We start from the raw sequence: 18,303 nt of genomic DNA on the forward strand, positions 1-18,303 counted from the left end.
CGATTAGCAAAATAATTACTGTAATAATAATAATAAAAACACACAATTATATTAATTATAATTAACTATTTCCCATAAAATGATTCAATTAAAGATGTATTGTCCCTTGAAACACAAAAAAATTAAGGTCAAAATATAGTAAATTTTAATTGGCCATATCAAAGTAATATTAAAGTTATTCACTTTAAGTCGAAAATTCGAGCCAAAAACAAAAATTTTACGTAATTAACAGCTAAATTAATTTGATTACATTTCGTCTGGAAAATATTTGCGAGCGAAAGTAAACAAAGATTTCAAACCATGAGTTATTATGCATGATGCTAATTAGGATTGTTTACAACTCGTCACGGTTGAGAAGGTGTTTTCACACAGATCGCGAGGAGGTTTTAGGATTATGCATACAGAGTAGCCAAATAAGCGCATTGCATTATAAGATATGTTTTGATTGAAAACTTTGACTGGAAGTCAAAGTTATTTTTTGAACTAAAAAACGTCTGTATTTCAGTTAAATGATTTTTTTTTCGACAAATTTTTGGTGAAAGTTAATAACTATTATGATACTTCAAAATGACCCACTTTTTTTCAAAATCTTTTTATTTTTATTTTTTTTTTGGAATAAAGGGACAATACATCTTTAAACTTCATTCACAGATCATTCTTTTAAGAACTAACGCCCTCTATAGTAAATTAGCTTAAGAACTTTCTTAAGCGGTCTGAAAGCTCTTAGGTGTGAACGTAAAGTACAAAAATACGATGTTTAGTATAATATTGTGCTCTGAAAGTAAATCTTAAGAAATAAAAGTACGCTTTCAGGCATAAACGTAATACACGTTATATGTTTATTGTCGACGTACTTTGACTTTCAGATAATACATACATAGACAACTGTACACTACAGAGCGAAGGTGGATGACGGGGTCAATATTGCATTGTTAAACATTGTATCTGCCTTTATCGTTGTTATTTATACTGTAGTATTATATTTTGTTCCTTTGTTCATTCATATTCCAGTTGACGTATAAATCACAAAAGAATCTAGTGTTGATTTAAACTCTTTCTATTCATGATTTAACCGAAATGAATAAGGCCGCTAATCCGTGGATATATTAATAACAATGGCACGTTTAACAAGGCGTAAACCTCGGCACGCATCGATATCACCTAGGCGTATATGCCACATAAAGTTACAGGCCTAACCATGGCGCACTACCCAGTTGACTACTGGCAACCCTACAGCAAATACACGGTACCCTTCTCAGCGTTAGGGTTTATCACTTTTCTTGCGACGGGGGTCGGGACCCTGTCAGCGTACTGGGTTAAACATGAGTACGGAAACTACAACAGGACGAACCTGATAATGTATGAGGGTGTCTGGAGAAAGTGCTACTATACCTCCACTATTGGTTTGACAGCTAATACAGGTAGGCGTGGTGAATATTATAACGACGTACTTAGCACGAATAGACATAAGTCGCGTCAAAGTACAATATGTCTCTCTTTCTGGTGACACGGGAAACATTGTACCTTTGTGTTGGTGCTATGACAAATATTACTATTTTTGGTGTTACTTACTCTATTCAAATCAAAACAAAATACTCAAACCAAGATTTGCATAGGTTATTTCTATTGAAATAGAAATATTAGTGCAGCGTTGCTCTTTTGTGTTTTTTTTACTGTGTATAATTATGCCTAAATTGATAAATAAAGGCTTCCGAAATATAAATATAAGAAATTTAAATTGTTACTAAATTACTATGTCTGAAAAGAAACTATTATACATCATTTTATTTTGCGCTTTATTCCAACGTTTTATTGGTTTTTTTTTTCTTATATAGAATCAGAATGTGAAATGATAGATTATTTAGAAAAGCCTCAGCAAGGCCCTGGATATGACTACTACATTCTTTTATATGGTAAGCTAACGGTACTTAAACGCATAAAGAAAAAGATATAGTTTTGGGTTTAGGCCTATAGGCCTACTCGTATTTTGATGCTTTGGGGAAATGAACCCTCACACCTCAGCTCATTAAGAAATTGCAAAATAAGCTCATAAAGATCATATATTCTTCAGGAAACAGTTATCTATTCTAGGCCTAGATAAGAGATTAGGAAACTAAAGAGCTAGCGCATTATTGTAAAATAATTATTAGTCTTTCTAAAGCTAGCTCTGTCTACACTATCAAACTTTATGTGACATAAAAATGTGGACATGATGATGCCATATCACTACCATAAATGGGCATATCACACTTTTTTTGTCCAACTAGTTTGATAGTGTAAACAGAGCTTTAAAGCCTAACAATTAATCAAGTTTTTCTTTGGTTTCAGAGTTAATGTTATCGTCTGTAATACTGATGACGCTTGGAACTTTAATATCGTTTATTTCGGAAGTAGTAGCAATATTAACTATAAGGTTTCAGAATAAATCGTTCATGTTATGTTCAGGCTATTTCTTCATTCTCGCAGGTAAGTACTACGGCCGTAGGCCTAAAACAACTAAGCAAAGTGAAATGGAAAAGTAAAACCAACTATATAGGCCTATACTTAATTAAAGTAGAAATAAGTAAAAATCAATCTTTTATAAAGCCAAGTGCAGTAAACAAAATGGCAATTATAATTATTTCTTTTTTAAACGTATATTTTAGGTAAAATGTAGGCCTAGACCTGAAACTCTTTCTTTTTGTTCTTTCTCAATTCAAGGTATTTTTACGCTAGCCGGTTGCATGATTTTTACAGTAAAAGTAGTAATGGAAGAAAGATGGTGGCCTGTGGAATCGTTAGGCCCAGTACCGGACAAGTCATATCATATCTACTGGGGGTTCTTCTGTGCCTGGGGAGGGGTGTTCGCTTGCTTCTTTGTTGGAATGTTTTACTTTAAATTATCACGACTGTATACCGAGGGCATCTACTAGATCTACAGTATACTTACTGTGTCAACCAAGGCAATCTAACAATGGGATGCTGAGCTCCGGAGATCAAAGAATTTACCTGTGGCTGCACCTTAAAAGACACCGCGCCGCGGAGAATATGTATCTGTTGGTGGTATTTGTAGCAGCCAGACATAAGATCAAGGGCTTGTTACGAGCAAAGCGAGCTCAGTGTCCTGTTGTTTGATTGCCTTCTTGTGTCAACTACATCATTGTTTACATGATGCAATATTAACAGCTTATATTATAAAAAATAGTGTTAGAGATGTGTGGTGTTTTTTTTTTTAGTGTTAAGAATGAGAGGTTGGGGTGGTTGAGATTTGAAATGTTCATGAACGGGAGTTGTGAGTACGGGTCTTTCTACTGACAATGCATTTACATGATAGGAAAAAGTGTGTATAAAACGTGTTTTAATGTAAAGTGTCAATCATTATAGTTCTATATTTTTTTTTTTTTTTATGTGAATTACTAGGGCATAAAAATGTGCTGAAACAAACATAATATTTTATAATGCAATATGTTGGTTAAAAAATATGAGACCGTAAATAAGTGTTTTAGGATCGATAGTACATGTACATTAAAGCGTGGTTCCCATTAGCGACGCAACACAAGCACGTAACGCAACGCAAGTGAATTGACCAATCACAAACGATGGCTTATTCGCTTGTGATTGCTAACTGTCTATAACTTCGCTTGTCATTGGTTAAAAGCTTTAGTAAAGTTTGGTCCCACTATAGGACGCAACTCTAGTAACTACTAGTAGATCAAAGTTTCTGTTATAGACAGACCTGTATATAAACAAATTAATAAATGAGTTAATAAATATCTATATAGGCCTATATATATATAATGTACGTACTAGTGCTTTCATAATCAATTTGAATCATTTTTATCAAAGCAGATTTGTAAATAAAAATTGTATTACTGTACATTTTATTTTATATCACCAAAATATACAATAAAGATAATGAAACAAAACAAATTGACGTGCGGTTTTTTATTCCGTAATTTATATCAGGTTGTGTACGCACGCGTAAAAATGTTGAGAATATGTTAATGCGCGCGCGCGTTCACTTGGTGTCTTCTGCATGTAAAAGTAATTGAGATCTTATTATAAACCGGCGGAATGTTGTTGCTCGCGGGAAAATGTTAAAGAACACTAATTATATGGTCACTTGCTTATATAAACTAAATGCCGTAAGAATCTCCTTGATTCACTACTAAAGACCCATTGATAAGAAATTCCATTCCGCGTGATGGAAATATTACTGAAGTTGAAATACGTACTTAAATTACTACGTAAACCGTATTACCTTGAACAAGAGGTATACATTTACATTGAACCGTTCATGTGAATAATTTGGTATAGGTGGATGGGCGAGTTATCATTGGTGCCAATACTGTAGTTATAAATCACCATCTCTTCGTTCAGGCTTAGTTAATTTCCCGGGTACATTAAATTCATGGTCCACTTCGTGTGTCCTACTATGGATAGTAAATAATGATTTTTATAAAGAAGATGTTAGTTATGTTATTATACTGTAATTTTTTATCCTAAATTATATAATTATATATTCTAGGTTATTTTTATTTTTTTAGTAATGTGTTTTGTTGTGGGTCCCTACGAGACAAGTTTTTAACTTCTAGAAGGGATCCATGATAATAATGACTACCAATTACTGCTTTATCTATGTTCACTTTAATATCTTTTTTCTATTTTGTATATATTCATTCATTATTATCTAAATAAATATTATCTGAATTATCTGAATAATAACAAATAATAAAGCTCTGTCTACACTATCAGACTAGTTCAAATGACAAATATGGTAATGATATGCCCAAATATGGTAGTGATACAACATCACATTTGTTGTCACATAAAGTTAAATTTGATAGTGTAGACAGAGCTCCGAACTAAGCCTATTATGAAAGCGTTTGATGGAAGGGTGTTTCGTTCATAACCGCAACAATTATAATTATACAGTACACAGAACTTCTATGAATCGGTTCGTCATCAATGCATAGACTTATTACCAACGGTAAAATATTTGTCAACAATAAAAAAAAAATATATAAACAGAATATAAGTTTTAACCATATTTTATTTGGTGCTCATAACTATCAGCGGTAAGAAACATTCACCGCAAGACAAGAAATGAGATAATATTGTATTTTGTACAAATTTCTGTCGATACCCTTATTATTAAGCTCTGTCTATACTATCAAACTAGTTTGTGATGTGTCCAAATATGGTAGTGATAAGCCTAAATATGGTAGTGGTATGACATCATGTCCATGGGCACATCACATAAAGTTTGATAGTGTGGACATAAATTTAGTCTAATATCAACATGACGATTGTCATGTCCAAATGGACATTGTGAAATACTCTTGGATAAACTTCACAATTAAATACACGGGCATTGTATTTATTTTTAATACTTACAAAACCATGTCAAAACTACTGCAGTTACTGCAGTACAAACAAAAGCTCTTTAGTTAGAAAGCAAACTTGTTGAAGCAAGGAGTAACAATAACCCCTTGATTGGCAAAGAAGCAGTTGTTGTAACGTACTGCAGTAACTTCTTCAGAAACTGCAGTGTATTGACATAGTCATTTAATACATAATTTAAAATAATTGTGTACCCCAGATTACCAGGTCAAATCCCTTACGTAACCAACACGCTTGAAATGTTTTCTATACATCTAGGCCTACTTAACAAATTTATGAATATCATAAATTAAATCATTTTTCTATGGCTTCCTTAATGTTTAAAAAGGAATGGAATAGAAACAAAAGCCTTGGAAGAAAATCAAAATATATTCAATAAATTCAACTACGAAATTTTCCTGATAATTATTCCATATTATTCACAGAGTATGCTTTATGATTTAATTCAAATATTAATAAATTAAACTGCAAAACAGCATGCATTCTGGGAAGTCTACTGTGGTTACTGCAGTATTGTTTGTTTACTTACGTACTGATTTGACATATGAATTTTGAATTATAATTTATACCTATACAAAGATTTTATTAGTGCTATTACTGCAGTAATTTTACTTCAGCTGCTGTTTAAAATACACCTAGTATTGCAGATGCTTTAAATTAAGACCAACAATGAAATATAATTGTCATCCTGAATCTCACTGTGAATTTCGTAATCATGTTTTTCTTATTCTTTCTTTTTTACTTTTAGATTCAAAGTTAAACAAACAAACTATCAAACAATACTGATTACTTGTTGATGTAAAACCTTTTTTATATTACATATATCAGTAAATTTGCTAAATAAAGAAAAATGTTAACAGTCTACTGCAGTTATACCAAATAATGCAGTATCTATAAGCATGAACTTGTTGTTCTTGGCAGTGCGAATAAACGTATAATAAACCTAAATAATGATGTACGTAATTGATTCAAATGCAGTACCATTAGTTTATGTTTACCTAATAATGACCAGTTTTCTTTGTCAATAAAGTATAGCTAACTTAACAATAGCTGATTTTATATAAAGCACAGGATTCCCAGCGGATACTTTCTACTGCAGTTACTGCAGTAAATATTGCCAGAAGCACTTCCATTCCAACTTAACAAATAATTAAATGTCATTAAAGCACAAGATTCCTAGCATTACATAGTGTTATTTAGACTTGTAATATTTGTATAGAAAATATCCAGTGGCTCCGACTACTATAATTCCTAGGCCTGACACTAGCCAGTAGCTGCTTCCTTGCGGAGCAATACCTTTCATATGCCTAAAGGAAAAACAAAAGAAAAAACCAAGGATTAGTATATTTCTGCTGGTATTATTAAAAAGAAATATGTCACTCCACACTCATATACACTATAATGGTTAAAAAATTAACCATACACAATAGATCAGGGCCTAGCTAATATTCTATGAACTGTATTTTTACAACATGCACAATATATACATTTATCACCTCACTTATAAAATGGTACAATGCTGATTAGAACTAAAGGAAAGTAAAACAAGTATAAACAATTTTTAATAAAGGCAATTTAATAGCTAAGGACCCTAAAAATCACACTAAAACATCAGAGCAAATAAAAATAACATATTGACAGAGGTTTGGGATGGTTGGAGGGGGTGGGGTGATGATAGGGTCAATACATTACTCTCTACCTTTTAAAAACTATATTATAGGTACACACCTCACTCTTTTTATATGTACATTAACATGTACAATAGTCTGGGAATGGATTAGATGTGATTAGGAATGCTACAGTATATTACTGTTTCCAAGGTCCCAAAGAAGTATTTAAGTTGAGTTGTGTTGAGAATTGAACCAGAAACGACAAGTCAAGTCACACACGAATAGAAATAGGAAACAACAAGATTTTAAGAGCATAACATATACAGTAGGTAGCATGCACAATCAGGGGAAAGCTCACAAACATATCCACTTATTCTCAATTTAAAATCAAGTTTCTCTTCAGTGCAAGAAATATGTTAATGAATACTGAAAATATAGACAATTCTAAGCTATATTAATAAGTGAATTTCATAAACGTAGTCTTGAGTGATAACTAGATTAAAAACCAATCAAATTATTTAATAGTAAAAATAGAAAAAAAAAAAAAAAAAAAAAAGAACTTCTGTATTAATAAGCAAATATCTGAAAATAAAAAATTAATGAATGAAAATATTGAAATATTTTTTATTTAGATAAGAAGAGTTTGGGCAGTGGAACCATTGCTTCGAATAACAGGGCCTAGGATCCAGAATTTTCCACACATAATAAAACAGAGTCACTGCGAAGGCTTCAAAATGAGACCGAAGATTATAACAAAGAATATTTTTTAATTCTGTAGTGAGCTAAACTGTTATATATCTCATGTAAATACATTATTTTATTTAAATGTGCAAGTGTTTTCATGCTTTTTGCAAGGGCTGTTTGTTGCATTGTTAAGCGTAGTATAAACAAACAACCGTGTTAGGACATATATTCAAATTATACAATACTTTACTGTATAATATATATAACTTTGCTTACTGCAGTAACTTTAAGATAGGAATTAGGAAAAAAATTATTTGAAAAAAATAAAATAAAATATGCTGTTAAGTGCACTGGGCTGCAAATTGTTTCTGGACATTAGTAGGCTCCATGCAGCAGTTGCATGCAAGATCTAACACAAAACAATAAGAGTAACCTGTTATCAAAAAAGAAAGAGCCGAGTATAGTATCCTTGATCCAGACAGCAGATGGATGTTCAACAAGAAGGCCTACACCTTTAAAACGGCTGAAATAAATAACAGAAGGTTTGTAGAACTGTCTCAACAAGTTACACTACAGAGGTAGTGTACAGTACTATTTTTAAAAAGCACTTGTTATTTATTATAGTAGTACAGTACAGCAGTATATTATTTCTACAATAAAAACACTTGATTTTTTAAACTCTGATTAAACGCTTTGCAAATCAAACATTACACAGATAGACAGACACACATACACAGCAACAGTGGTATATACACAACACACAGAATTTCATTCATGATTAAAAACAACAGGTGAACAGTAAGCTATTTTTGTGCAAGAATTTGGGTAAAGCGTGGTAGGCTCAGCTATTCATGCCTGTAACATAAAAAACACTATTATCAGATGATAAAGGTTTCAAAATACAAAAATTGGAAGGCATGCCTTATGGAACAAAGTAATGCAATTTTATAACAACAGCTGGTAAATACTATATAACCACACTATTTTTTTGTAGAGTGTTTGTAGATATGTCTTAACTTGAATAAATATAAGAAATAAAGTTTTTACAAAAATAATAAAGATGGTGTTTTACTCTTGGAATTAAATGAATTGAAGTGATCAAATTCTTTTGCCGTTTGATGGATTTAATAAAAAAAATAAAGTGAAATAAGTGATATAATGAAAAGCCACAAAAAGGAAATGATGTCACATAGCAACTCTTGTTCTTACCAACAGTGTATCTAAATGCTATCTGAATAGGGATGAGGAGGAAGGGAAATAGAGGGGGTGAGAGATGAGGTTGGAGTTGGAAATGGAGGGTGGAGGAAGAGGTGGGGCTGGTGTTTGAAACGGAGGGTGGAGGAAGAGGTGGGGGCTGGAGTGTAGAGTTTGAAACGGAGGGTGGTGGGTGTTGGAGGGTGGAGTAAGAGGTAGGGCTGGTGTTTGAAATGGAGTGTGGAGGAAGAGGTGGGGGCTGGAGTGTAGAGTTTGAAACGGAGGGTGGAGGAAGAGGTGGGGGAACCTGGAGGGTGGAGGAAGAAGTGGGGCTCGGATTTGAAACGGAGGGTGGAGTTTGAAACGGAGGGTGGAGGTGTTAGCTCAGCTGGAGAGTGGAGGAAGAGGTGGGGGCTGGAGGGTGGAGGAAGAGGTGGGGGCTGTAAGAATGGTTAAATAATCAATGATGACCAAGAACACTTACGGATAGGCAGCAACAGTCGCTAACTTTGTATACACATCTTTATTTGGTCGTGCCTTGCTGGAGAAAGTCTGTGGGGGCGGCAGATTATGCTGCGAACAAAACTGCGCAGGCTGTACTTCATGATCTTGCCGAACTGGATGCATGTCACTCTTTGCAGCAATCATTAAACATGGCACGTTAAGCCTTTCAAAATGCGTCTAGAGAAATTAAAAACATCAATGAAAGAGGGCTTCAAGAGGAGGGACGATCATACAGTTTGTATTCCTACAACCTAAAGCTTAAAGATGTATTTTCCTCCTGAAAAAATAATTCTTAAAACATTTTTTGTTGAATATGCCATTTTAATGTCACCAAATAGTTATCCACTTTGACCAAAAATTGGATCGAAAAGAAAATGTATTTACTTCAAAAACTGTAATTTAAAGCAAAAAATAGTCAAATTGGCTGCCAGCCAGCCAATGGGGTCTTGGTTGATTTTAACTATTTATGAAAAGTGAAAAATATTTTTTTTTCAATGGAAGTGATTAACTTTATTAAAACTACAAAATAATCTATTAAAATTTTTATTAATTTTATTTTATTAATCTTTATTTTTCATGTTTTTGGCGGACAATACATCCAAACATAAATTAATTTAACTTTCACCTAGTCACCAAACCTAAATTATGAACTTAGAAGATAATAACACTTACCTTAAAATTGTGGACAGCATATTCAAATGTCCTTGCGTCTGATATATCATACATTAAACAGGCCACATCACAAGCTAAATCCTCTGACGTTAACTCATCTGAAATTCCTACATCAATTTCATGAAGCTACAAAAAGGAAATTATTATTGATAATTCTAAACGAAAGGTAAGAAGGCAGAAGAAATTTAGGTAAATTTAAGATCGAGTGTTTCTTAAGAGATGGGTAAAAGTGAGATTTCCCTTGAAGATGGTAGACAAAGAAGAGGGTAATCAAACAGACTGAAACGGCGTGTGTAATGCTCTGTCTACATTATCAAACTAGTTTGACAAAACAGTGTGGTGTGGCAAAATATAGTAGTGATATGACATCCTCATGTCCATATATGGGCACATCACATGTTTTATCACATACAGTTTGATAATGTAGACAGAGCTTAACAGACACAATACAAGTTCCAATAATCACAGTTTTGTTAAATTAGTCTCCTTCACCTACTATTCCGAAACAAATTATTACTTTAAAAATAGCTTGTGATCACAAATCAAGTGACAAATGCCACAAGTGTTAACAATCTTCAGCATATTCATATTCTGTTGCTTGGTGGTTATGATGCTTGGCTACTACCAATCCCAGGGTCCTGGGTTTAAGTCCTGTCATATGTCAGGATTTTTTAAAATTTAAATTACAACTCTAATCTCAAAGACTTGTAATAAGACTTTGCTTATTAGAGCATCTTGTGAATATGTTTATCTTGTGAACAGGATTGTCACGTTTAAGAAGGACATTGAATGCATTCGCTTTTGGTTATCCTTGGCAATTTGCCTAAATATATACATAAAAAAAGAATAAACATAAATATAATAATTACTCACCAGTAGGTACTTCTCTTGACCATAAACTTGTATCGTATTTATAACGTAAGATGATAAGTGTTCTGGTTTCATATTGGGCGAGTCTAACGTCCGCGACACAAGACCTTGTAAGAACGATGTTTTACCGACGCCTTTTGGTCCAATCACATTGCATTGGAATACGGTCTTTGATGTCTGCCTTTTTTCAACATCAATTTTTCTATCTCTTGTTACTGTAATGGAATATTCAACACCGTAAGTCAGGTGTTATTCTTCATATTTCATCAATATCATTTCTTTTTTTAATGTACTACAGTTAACTCTCTCAATACCAGACACCTTTGGGCTACCCAGAAAGTCTGTATTCGGAGTGTTTTTTTAATGGTAAAAAAATAAATTTGGGACTGTTTGTTTCCGGTATTGGGAGACTTTACTGTACTACTAATAATAAACATATTTATTTGGCCACCAATGAATAATAACCACTAGTTAGAATAGGCTAAAGCCCTAACAGATTCTGAACTATCTGCATAAACAACAGCACCTTACCTATTATAGCGGAGAGTTGATTCTCGTGATCTGCCATGATATACCTGTAGCCTAGGTACGCTAGGTATTCCAGTGTCCTTGGAACATCCAGAAGTGTTGTTAACCTACAAATAAAATACACTTTAGCAATCTTTTTTTTAATAACTTCTATTATTAATGCTACAAAATGTCTAATTTTGTAAAGTGTGGTCTTTTGTGTGACACACAATGACCTAATTTGCATAGTTGTTATCTTTCTCTCAACAGTAATCAAGTATGATTCTGGGATTGGGGATTAAATTTTTTTTTTTATCATGAGAAAAATATCCCTGGCTGTAAAAGGATTTGAACCCAATGACTGGCACACACCAAGCTACCGCTCCACTCTCTATACAATAAAGTCTACATACTACTGTTTCCAAACCCAGCAGACATTCAAATAAAATACAGCAATCTACTAGCATTTATTTGAATCAAAGAAGCTCATCTTGTAAGACCTTGTCTACATTATCAAACTTTATGTGACGAATGTGAAAAATGTGATGTGCCCATATATGGACATGATGATGTCATATAACTATCATATTTAAGCATAGAATTACCATATATGGGCACATCAAACTTTGTTGACACATAAGTTTGATAGTAAAGACAAGGCTTAACTGAGAGGACAGTCAGGTCAGATTAAAAAACCATCAGTTCATACAGATACTTACGTCCACTGAGCAAGATAGCCTTGTAATGTTATCCAGCCATTTTCATTTGTTTCCACAGACATGTTGACATCTGGACCCCATGGAACTATTGGACAGGTTGAGAACATGCTCTGCAGTTCTACGGGTGACAGTGCTCCATCCTTATCCTAAACGAAAATTTAAATTGATTTTATACAAGCTCAAACCACAGATAAAAAAACTTAATCTATAAAAAATAAATTCATTCAATATGGGAACAAATTTGTTACCTGATCATATTTTTCAAAAAGTGTTGTTAGGAACTGATACCCAAGATGAGACAGTTCAGTAGAAGACCCCCGACCAACTCTTAACCTAAAAGTATTTAGAAATAAAAATAAATATTTAATAACAACAATTCTAAAACTACCTGTAGGATATGAATGCCAAACCTGTGTTTAACAAATCTCCAGTGTTTACACACACACTGAGGGTGTCACCACTGTGTTTTGTAAGGATTTTTATAAGGCATGTGAAATGGGTATAATAAATAGAGGACCACAATATAGTGTAGAGGTGCAAGCTACCCCTGTCAACGGTCTGTTTGGTTTCAGCTGAGAAATTAATGTTCTTTTACCTTGGTCTTAAATAATCTGATGTTAACTTTAAATGGTCATTGTATCCAAATTTTCTCAACACTGTCCAAGTGGTCTCATGACGACCACGCTGAATAAACAGAGTATGTAAAAACAGGAAACCTGTAAAAGTCAGAAATAAATAAACTGAATTACACATGTGTTGCTACAAATTATATTATATTATCTATCACTGTGACTTGAAATGTGAACAGTCTTGAATATGTATGAGTTTGAGTCACTCGAAATGTGAACAGTCTTGAATATGTATGAGTTTGAGTCACTTGAAATGTGAACAGTCTTGAATATGTATGAGTTTGAGACACTTGAAACAGTCTTGAATATTTATGAGTTTGAATCACTTGAAATGTGAACAGTCTTGAATATGTATGAGTTTGAATCACTTGAAATGTGAACAGTCTTGAATATGTATGAGTTTGAATCACTTGAAATGTGAACAGTCTTGAATATGTATGAGTTTGAATCACTTGAAATGTGAACAGTCTTGAATATGTATGAGTTTGAGTCACTCAAAATGTGAACAGTCTTGAATATGTATGAGTTTGAATCACTTGAAATGTGAACAGTCTTGAATATGTATGAGTTTGAGTCACTCGAAATGTGAACAGTCTTGAATATGCTTGAGTTTGAATCACTTGAAATGTGAACAGTCTTGAATATGTATGAGTTTGAATCATTTGAAATGTGAACAGTCTTGAATATGTATGAATTTGAGTCACTTGAAATGTGAACAGTCTTGAATATGTAGAGTTTGAGTCACTCGAAATGTGAACAATCTTAAATATGTATGAGTTTGAGTGACTTGAAATGTGAACAGTCTTAAATATGTATGAGTTTGAGTCACTCGAAATGTGAACAGTCTTGAATATGTATGAGTTTGAGTCACTTGAAATGTGAACAGTCTTGAATATGTATGAGTTTGAATCACTTGAAATGTGAACAGTCTTGAATATGTACGAGTTTGAATCACTTGAAATGTGAACAGTCTTGAATATGTATGAGTTTGAATCACTTGAAATGTGAACAGTCTTGAATATGTATGAGTTTGAGTCACTCGAAATGTGAACAGTCTTAAATATGTAGAGTTTGAGTCACTCGAAATGTGAACAATCTTAAATATGTATGAGTTTGAGTGACTTGAAATGTGAACAGTCTTAAATATGTATGAGGTTGAGTCACTCGAAATGTGAACAGTCTTGAATATGTACGAGTTTGAATCACTTGATATGTAAACAGTCTTGAATATGTATGAGTTTGAGTCACTCGAAATGCGTAATCTTGAATCTTACCAATCTGAGTAAGGCCATTGTTCATGACACCTTCTGGTACATTCTTCTTAACTACCGTTTTTACATCATCTAGCGCCTGTGGTTGCAGTGGGGCATTGAAACATCTCCTCTGAAATTGTAAATATTGTTGAATATTTAATTTACTAATACTATTAATAATATTGATCTTTGTTATGGCTAAGCCACTACCAAATGGCAGGTGGTTCATGCTACGTACTGTATGAACCTATGATCTGTGCAGCTCAGAAAAGAACTAAGTTAAAGCTTTGTCTACACTATCAAACTAGTTTGACAAAAAAAGTGTGATGTGCTCAAATATGGTAGTGATATGACATCATCATGTCTATATATATAGGCACATCACATAGTGTAGACAGAACTTTACATGCACCAATTCACAAAGCAACAAATGAATGAAGGGATTACAAATGTCTACAGTTGCAATTACTATTATCACCTGAAAAAGATTTAATTCATAATCATTCAAAACACCGTCATTGTCCAAATCGCAAATTGTAAATATCCTAGACAGCGCCCTCTTGCATTCTGATTTGAGTTCTTTATCTTCAGAGTTGTAAAGCGGTCCTGTGGGGTGCAGAACAGCTTTCTGTGCATAGAAGAACAACTCGGATATATTCTTCAGATTTCTAGCCGAACACTGAAAAAAGAATAAAAGGAAAATTTCTGAATTTCAGGAATGAAGAATCAATCCAACAATTAATAGGCAACAACTGCCAATATGGCGCAATGATAAGGAAACACACTTGTATAAAAGAAGAAATCAGTTCAGGGTTTCAGGTACTGCCTTATTGAAGTCTTTGGCCAATATGTGTAATTTACTCTTATTGCCTTGGGGATTTTAAGCTGTTGGTCCAATGACCATCAAAAGTAAATACACAACAAATGACTGGGTACACTATTAAAACAGAAATGGTAGATGCTGCTCTCAGTTTGAATGTATTTCCTATGTCACTTTTAACAAAGCTCCTTACATCACAAAACCAATACATCAACAATTAGAAAGTATAGAAAATGTATAAAAAAGTGGAATATTCAGTTAAATGTTTAAATTAAATTAAATGACAACTGCACAACTGACCTCAACACACGTTTCAATCTCTGCATAGTCATTCATAATTGGCACAACAGTTTCCAAGCTGTTAGCATCTGCTTGGTCTGACTTATTACCAACTAGGATGAGTGGCGTGTTGTGATCAGGTCCAAGGGTACTCCTGATCAACGGAAGCCAGTACTCGGTGATAGAATTAATTGATTTGCCATCGTCTACAGCGTATACGACGCATAGTACATCTGCCTAAATAACATAAAATTGATAATACAGTCAACTATCCAAATACCGGACTCTTTGAAAACTGGAAACTCTCCCAGACCAGAATTTTCTCGAGGTTCAAAAGGTTTCAAATTCATATTTACCAATAAAAATGCATTCCGAATACCAGACTTTATGGAAAACCAGATATATTTGGCCAGCCCATAGGTGTCTGGTATTGCTCATCATCTTATTTATTAACCATGCATTTAATCATTATATATGCTGATTCATGTTGCTAATATTTACCCTAATTCTATCACCCTATTTCCAGTGCTGTATCTCCACATACTATCTATTCACGAAGTATCATAGGTATATTTGGTAATACAACATCTCATTCATATCAAATTTGGTGCCTGTATCATGTAAGGTTAGATTAAGGGTTAGGCTAATAGATACATGTGAAACACATTTGATGATGTATTATGAAATATTTCTATGATACTTTGGAACTAGAAACAGTACTGAGAATCGACTGATTCTAAGAATATGGTGATTCTGACTAGTAAAAGTAGATGACTTTCATTCTCCCATAATTGGTATAATTTCATCATCAGTAGCTCTACATATGGCAACATGATTGTTCGTTCAAATCTACTTCTAATCAACTTTTGCAACAAAATTCAAAGATCATTTCCAAGACATGTAAATGTGGTTATTATAATACTGTATGTTTCAATTTATAAAACTTACTTTTTCAAGTTCTTCCAGTAAAATTTCTTCTGATTGTTCCTTAACTAAACAAATAAAAGAAAAATAACGAAAAATGAATTTAATTAAAGCCATACTAAGATGAGTACACAACACTAAATCAAAAGACTGAATTAAAAATATAATAAATGATATGACGGCCTACCTGAGTAATCAACTATATGTGTTGGAACTTTTTCAGGGGTGACATCTGGTGGGATGGTAATCTCCTCAGCTCTTGCTGGTACCTAAGCAAAGAAACAATGAAATTGGGTTTAAAAAAATTTAAGTTAAATTAGGGATGAATGGGTTGTAAATAAACATTATAATGACGGGTTAGCAGCATCTTAAGCCTTGTCTAGACCATCAAACTTTATGTCTGACAAAAAAATGTAATGTGCCCATTTATGGACACGATGATGTCATAAAGGATATTAAAACATTGTGATGATTGGGTACTGCCAAACTGGATGGCCACGCCTACCTCCACACATGGTACAAAAAGAGCTCTTTAACTAAAATGGAGGTAGACAAGATCACTTAACCAAGGATGAAGTATTTTAAGGCTTTAAACCCTAGCTCTTTATAGGAGCTGGGTCTTTACTTCTCCTTTGTCCAGTGCTGATCTCAACAACTATCAATAAAACCATAGAGATATTATAGTGAACATATCTCTATGATAAAACCCAGTCATACTTTGACCTTTACTTGACCTTTTGATTAAGACAGTATTAAGTATCATTGGCAATATTTACACAAAATTAAAAATCATTATTTAATGGGAACTACACTTCAGCAGCACGATTGTTTCCTGCAATTAAGAAAAACATCCTTTTCCAAATATGGTACTAATATTTGCATATATTAATGTACTAGTAACATTTGTTTCCAATCAATTTGAATTATTAATTTTAATACTAGTAGTTAATGTATGCAAATATCAATAATTGTGGAGTTTGTGTACAGTACTGACTTGGGTATAAAGCTCTTGCCAGAAGTACTGTAACTTTTCTAACAAAGGGATATTGAGCTCCGGAAATCAAAGGGTTTATATGTGGCTGCGACTGGATCAGTTCCACGCCCTTTAACAGAGACACCGCGCACCAGGGAGAATATAATACATAGTGCATATATTATATATTATGATATTTGTCGCAGCCAGACATAAGATCAAAGGACAAGGAGTTCCTATCTTGGCAAGGCGAACTTAGTGTCCTGTTGTTAGATTGCCTTTGATATACTGTAGTAGATTATCATACCTCTTCTGGAAATTCTTCACTAACCAATGACAAAATCAAAGAAGTTTTACCAACTCCAGCTAAAATGAATAAAAAGATAAAAAATATACAGTACTTTGTTTTGTGAAAAACAGTGAGATTTAATTTGTATATTGTAGATATTTGTCTTTTCAAATATTTCAATAATAAATGTATTTCATAGGCCTACTCATTTAAATAACCATACATGCACAAAAAACTGTAATTTTGTTTTACATTTGCATTGTTAATAAACTATTTGTTTTTGAGAAATAAAACTTACAATCCCCAACAAGTAGAATTCGTACATCTTTTCTATTATGAATTGTTGTCATCTTGGTTTATTACATGTCACGTCTATATGAAAATGAGGGAATTTCATTACTCAATTAAAAAAAAAAATTCATTACATAATTTCATAAAGAGTAACAAAATGATTTTAACAAATTCAACAGTCAAATAAATAACAATTAACTTAACAGGAAAAAAAATGATACAATTAAAAAAAGTGCTTACAAAACCTATATTTCAAACTAAAAATTTTAAATGGAGAGTTATTTATTATGAAATGTTATATTCTAACCGAGAAGTAAGCTAGGCCTGGAAAGCCCACACATAGGACAACATATAGATAGAACACACTGCCTCCGACACGGCGTGAAAATGCCGATGCGATATGCCAATGAATAAGTGGCCTAGTAGGCCTAGGCCTAGCTTATATGTGACAAATAACGTTACAAAATCGAATTAAAATATAATTTTTGTATCATTTACACTGCATTAAAATCAAGAACAATTCTTCACACTTTTATTAAGAAATTAATATGACATTAATGATAAAATATTAACTTTCGTTAACTATAACTTACCGTAACATGGAATCGATGAGTAATTTTTCTCACGTAACACACATTCGACCTGACCCATGACCTCAACTCCTTTTTATTTTTTGCGCGCTTATAAAAATGGCCACACAAGT

The 18,303-nt window shown here is 33.1% G+C and overlaps 2 protein-coding genes across 3 annotated transcripts; one reads left to right on the forward strand and one right to left on the reverse strand.

Moving 5' to 3' along the window:
* Positions 1-1,072: 1,072 nt before the first annotated feature.
* Positions 1,073-4,886, forward strand: LOC140062085 (uncharacterized). The gene is made up of 4 exons (XM_072108134.1): positions 1,073-1,421; positions 1,836-1,913; positions 2,329-2,466; positions 2,701-4,886. Exons 1-4 carry the CDS (start codon positions 1,172-1,174, stop codon positions 2,910-2,912), a joined length of 678 nt encoding a protein of 225 aa, XP_071964235.1. The 5' UTR covers positions 1,073-1,171; the 3' UTR covers positions 2,913-4,886.
* Positions 4,887-5,871: 985 nt separating this feature from the next.
* LOC140062068 (mitochondrial Rho GTPase 1-A-like) lies at positions 5,872-18,221 on the reverse strand. 2 transcript variants are annotated; one of them, XM_072108115.1, is made up of 17 exons: positions 18,194-18,221; positions 17,608-17,681; positions 17,328-17,386; positions 16,235-16,316; positions 16,072-16,115; positions 15,145-15,360; positions 14,503-14,703; positions 14,046-14,154; positions 12,738-12,858; positions 12,391-12,475; positions 12,143-12,288; positions 11,448-11,551; positions 10,920-11,131; positions 10,047-10,172; positions 9,355-9,551; positions 8,110-8,199; positions 5,872-6,689 (listed from the first exon to the last, which is right to left on the reverse strand). In XM_072108115.1, the coding sequence occupies exons 2-17, from the start codon at positions 17,657-17,659 to the stop codon at positions 6,575-6,577; spliced, it is 1,959 nt and encodes a 652-aa protein (XP_071964216.1). In that variant the 5' UTR covers positions 17,660-17,681; positions 18,194-18,221; the 3' UTR covers positions 5,872-6,574. The 2 variants fall into 2 exon arrangements, with proteins under 2 accessions (XP_071964216.1, XP_071964224.1); XM_072108123.1 differs by lacking the exon at positions 8,110-8,199.
* Between the last annotated feature and the right edge of the window lie 82 nt (positions 18,222-18,303).

Source organism: Antedon mediterranea, chromosome 1, assembly GCF_964355755.1.
Source record: "Antedon mediterranea chromosome 1, ecAntMedi1.1, whole genome shotgun sequence".
Taxonomy (NCBI): domain Eukaryota; kingdom Metazoa; phylum Echinodermata; class Crinoidea; order Comatulida; family Antedonidae; genus Antedon; species Antedon mediterranea.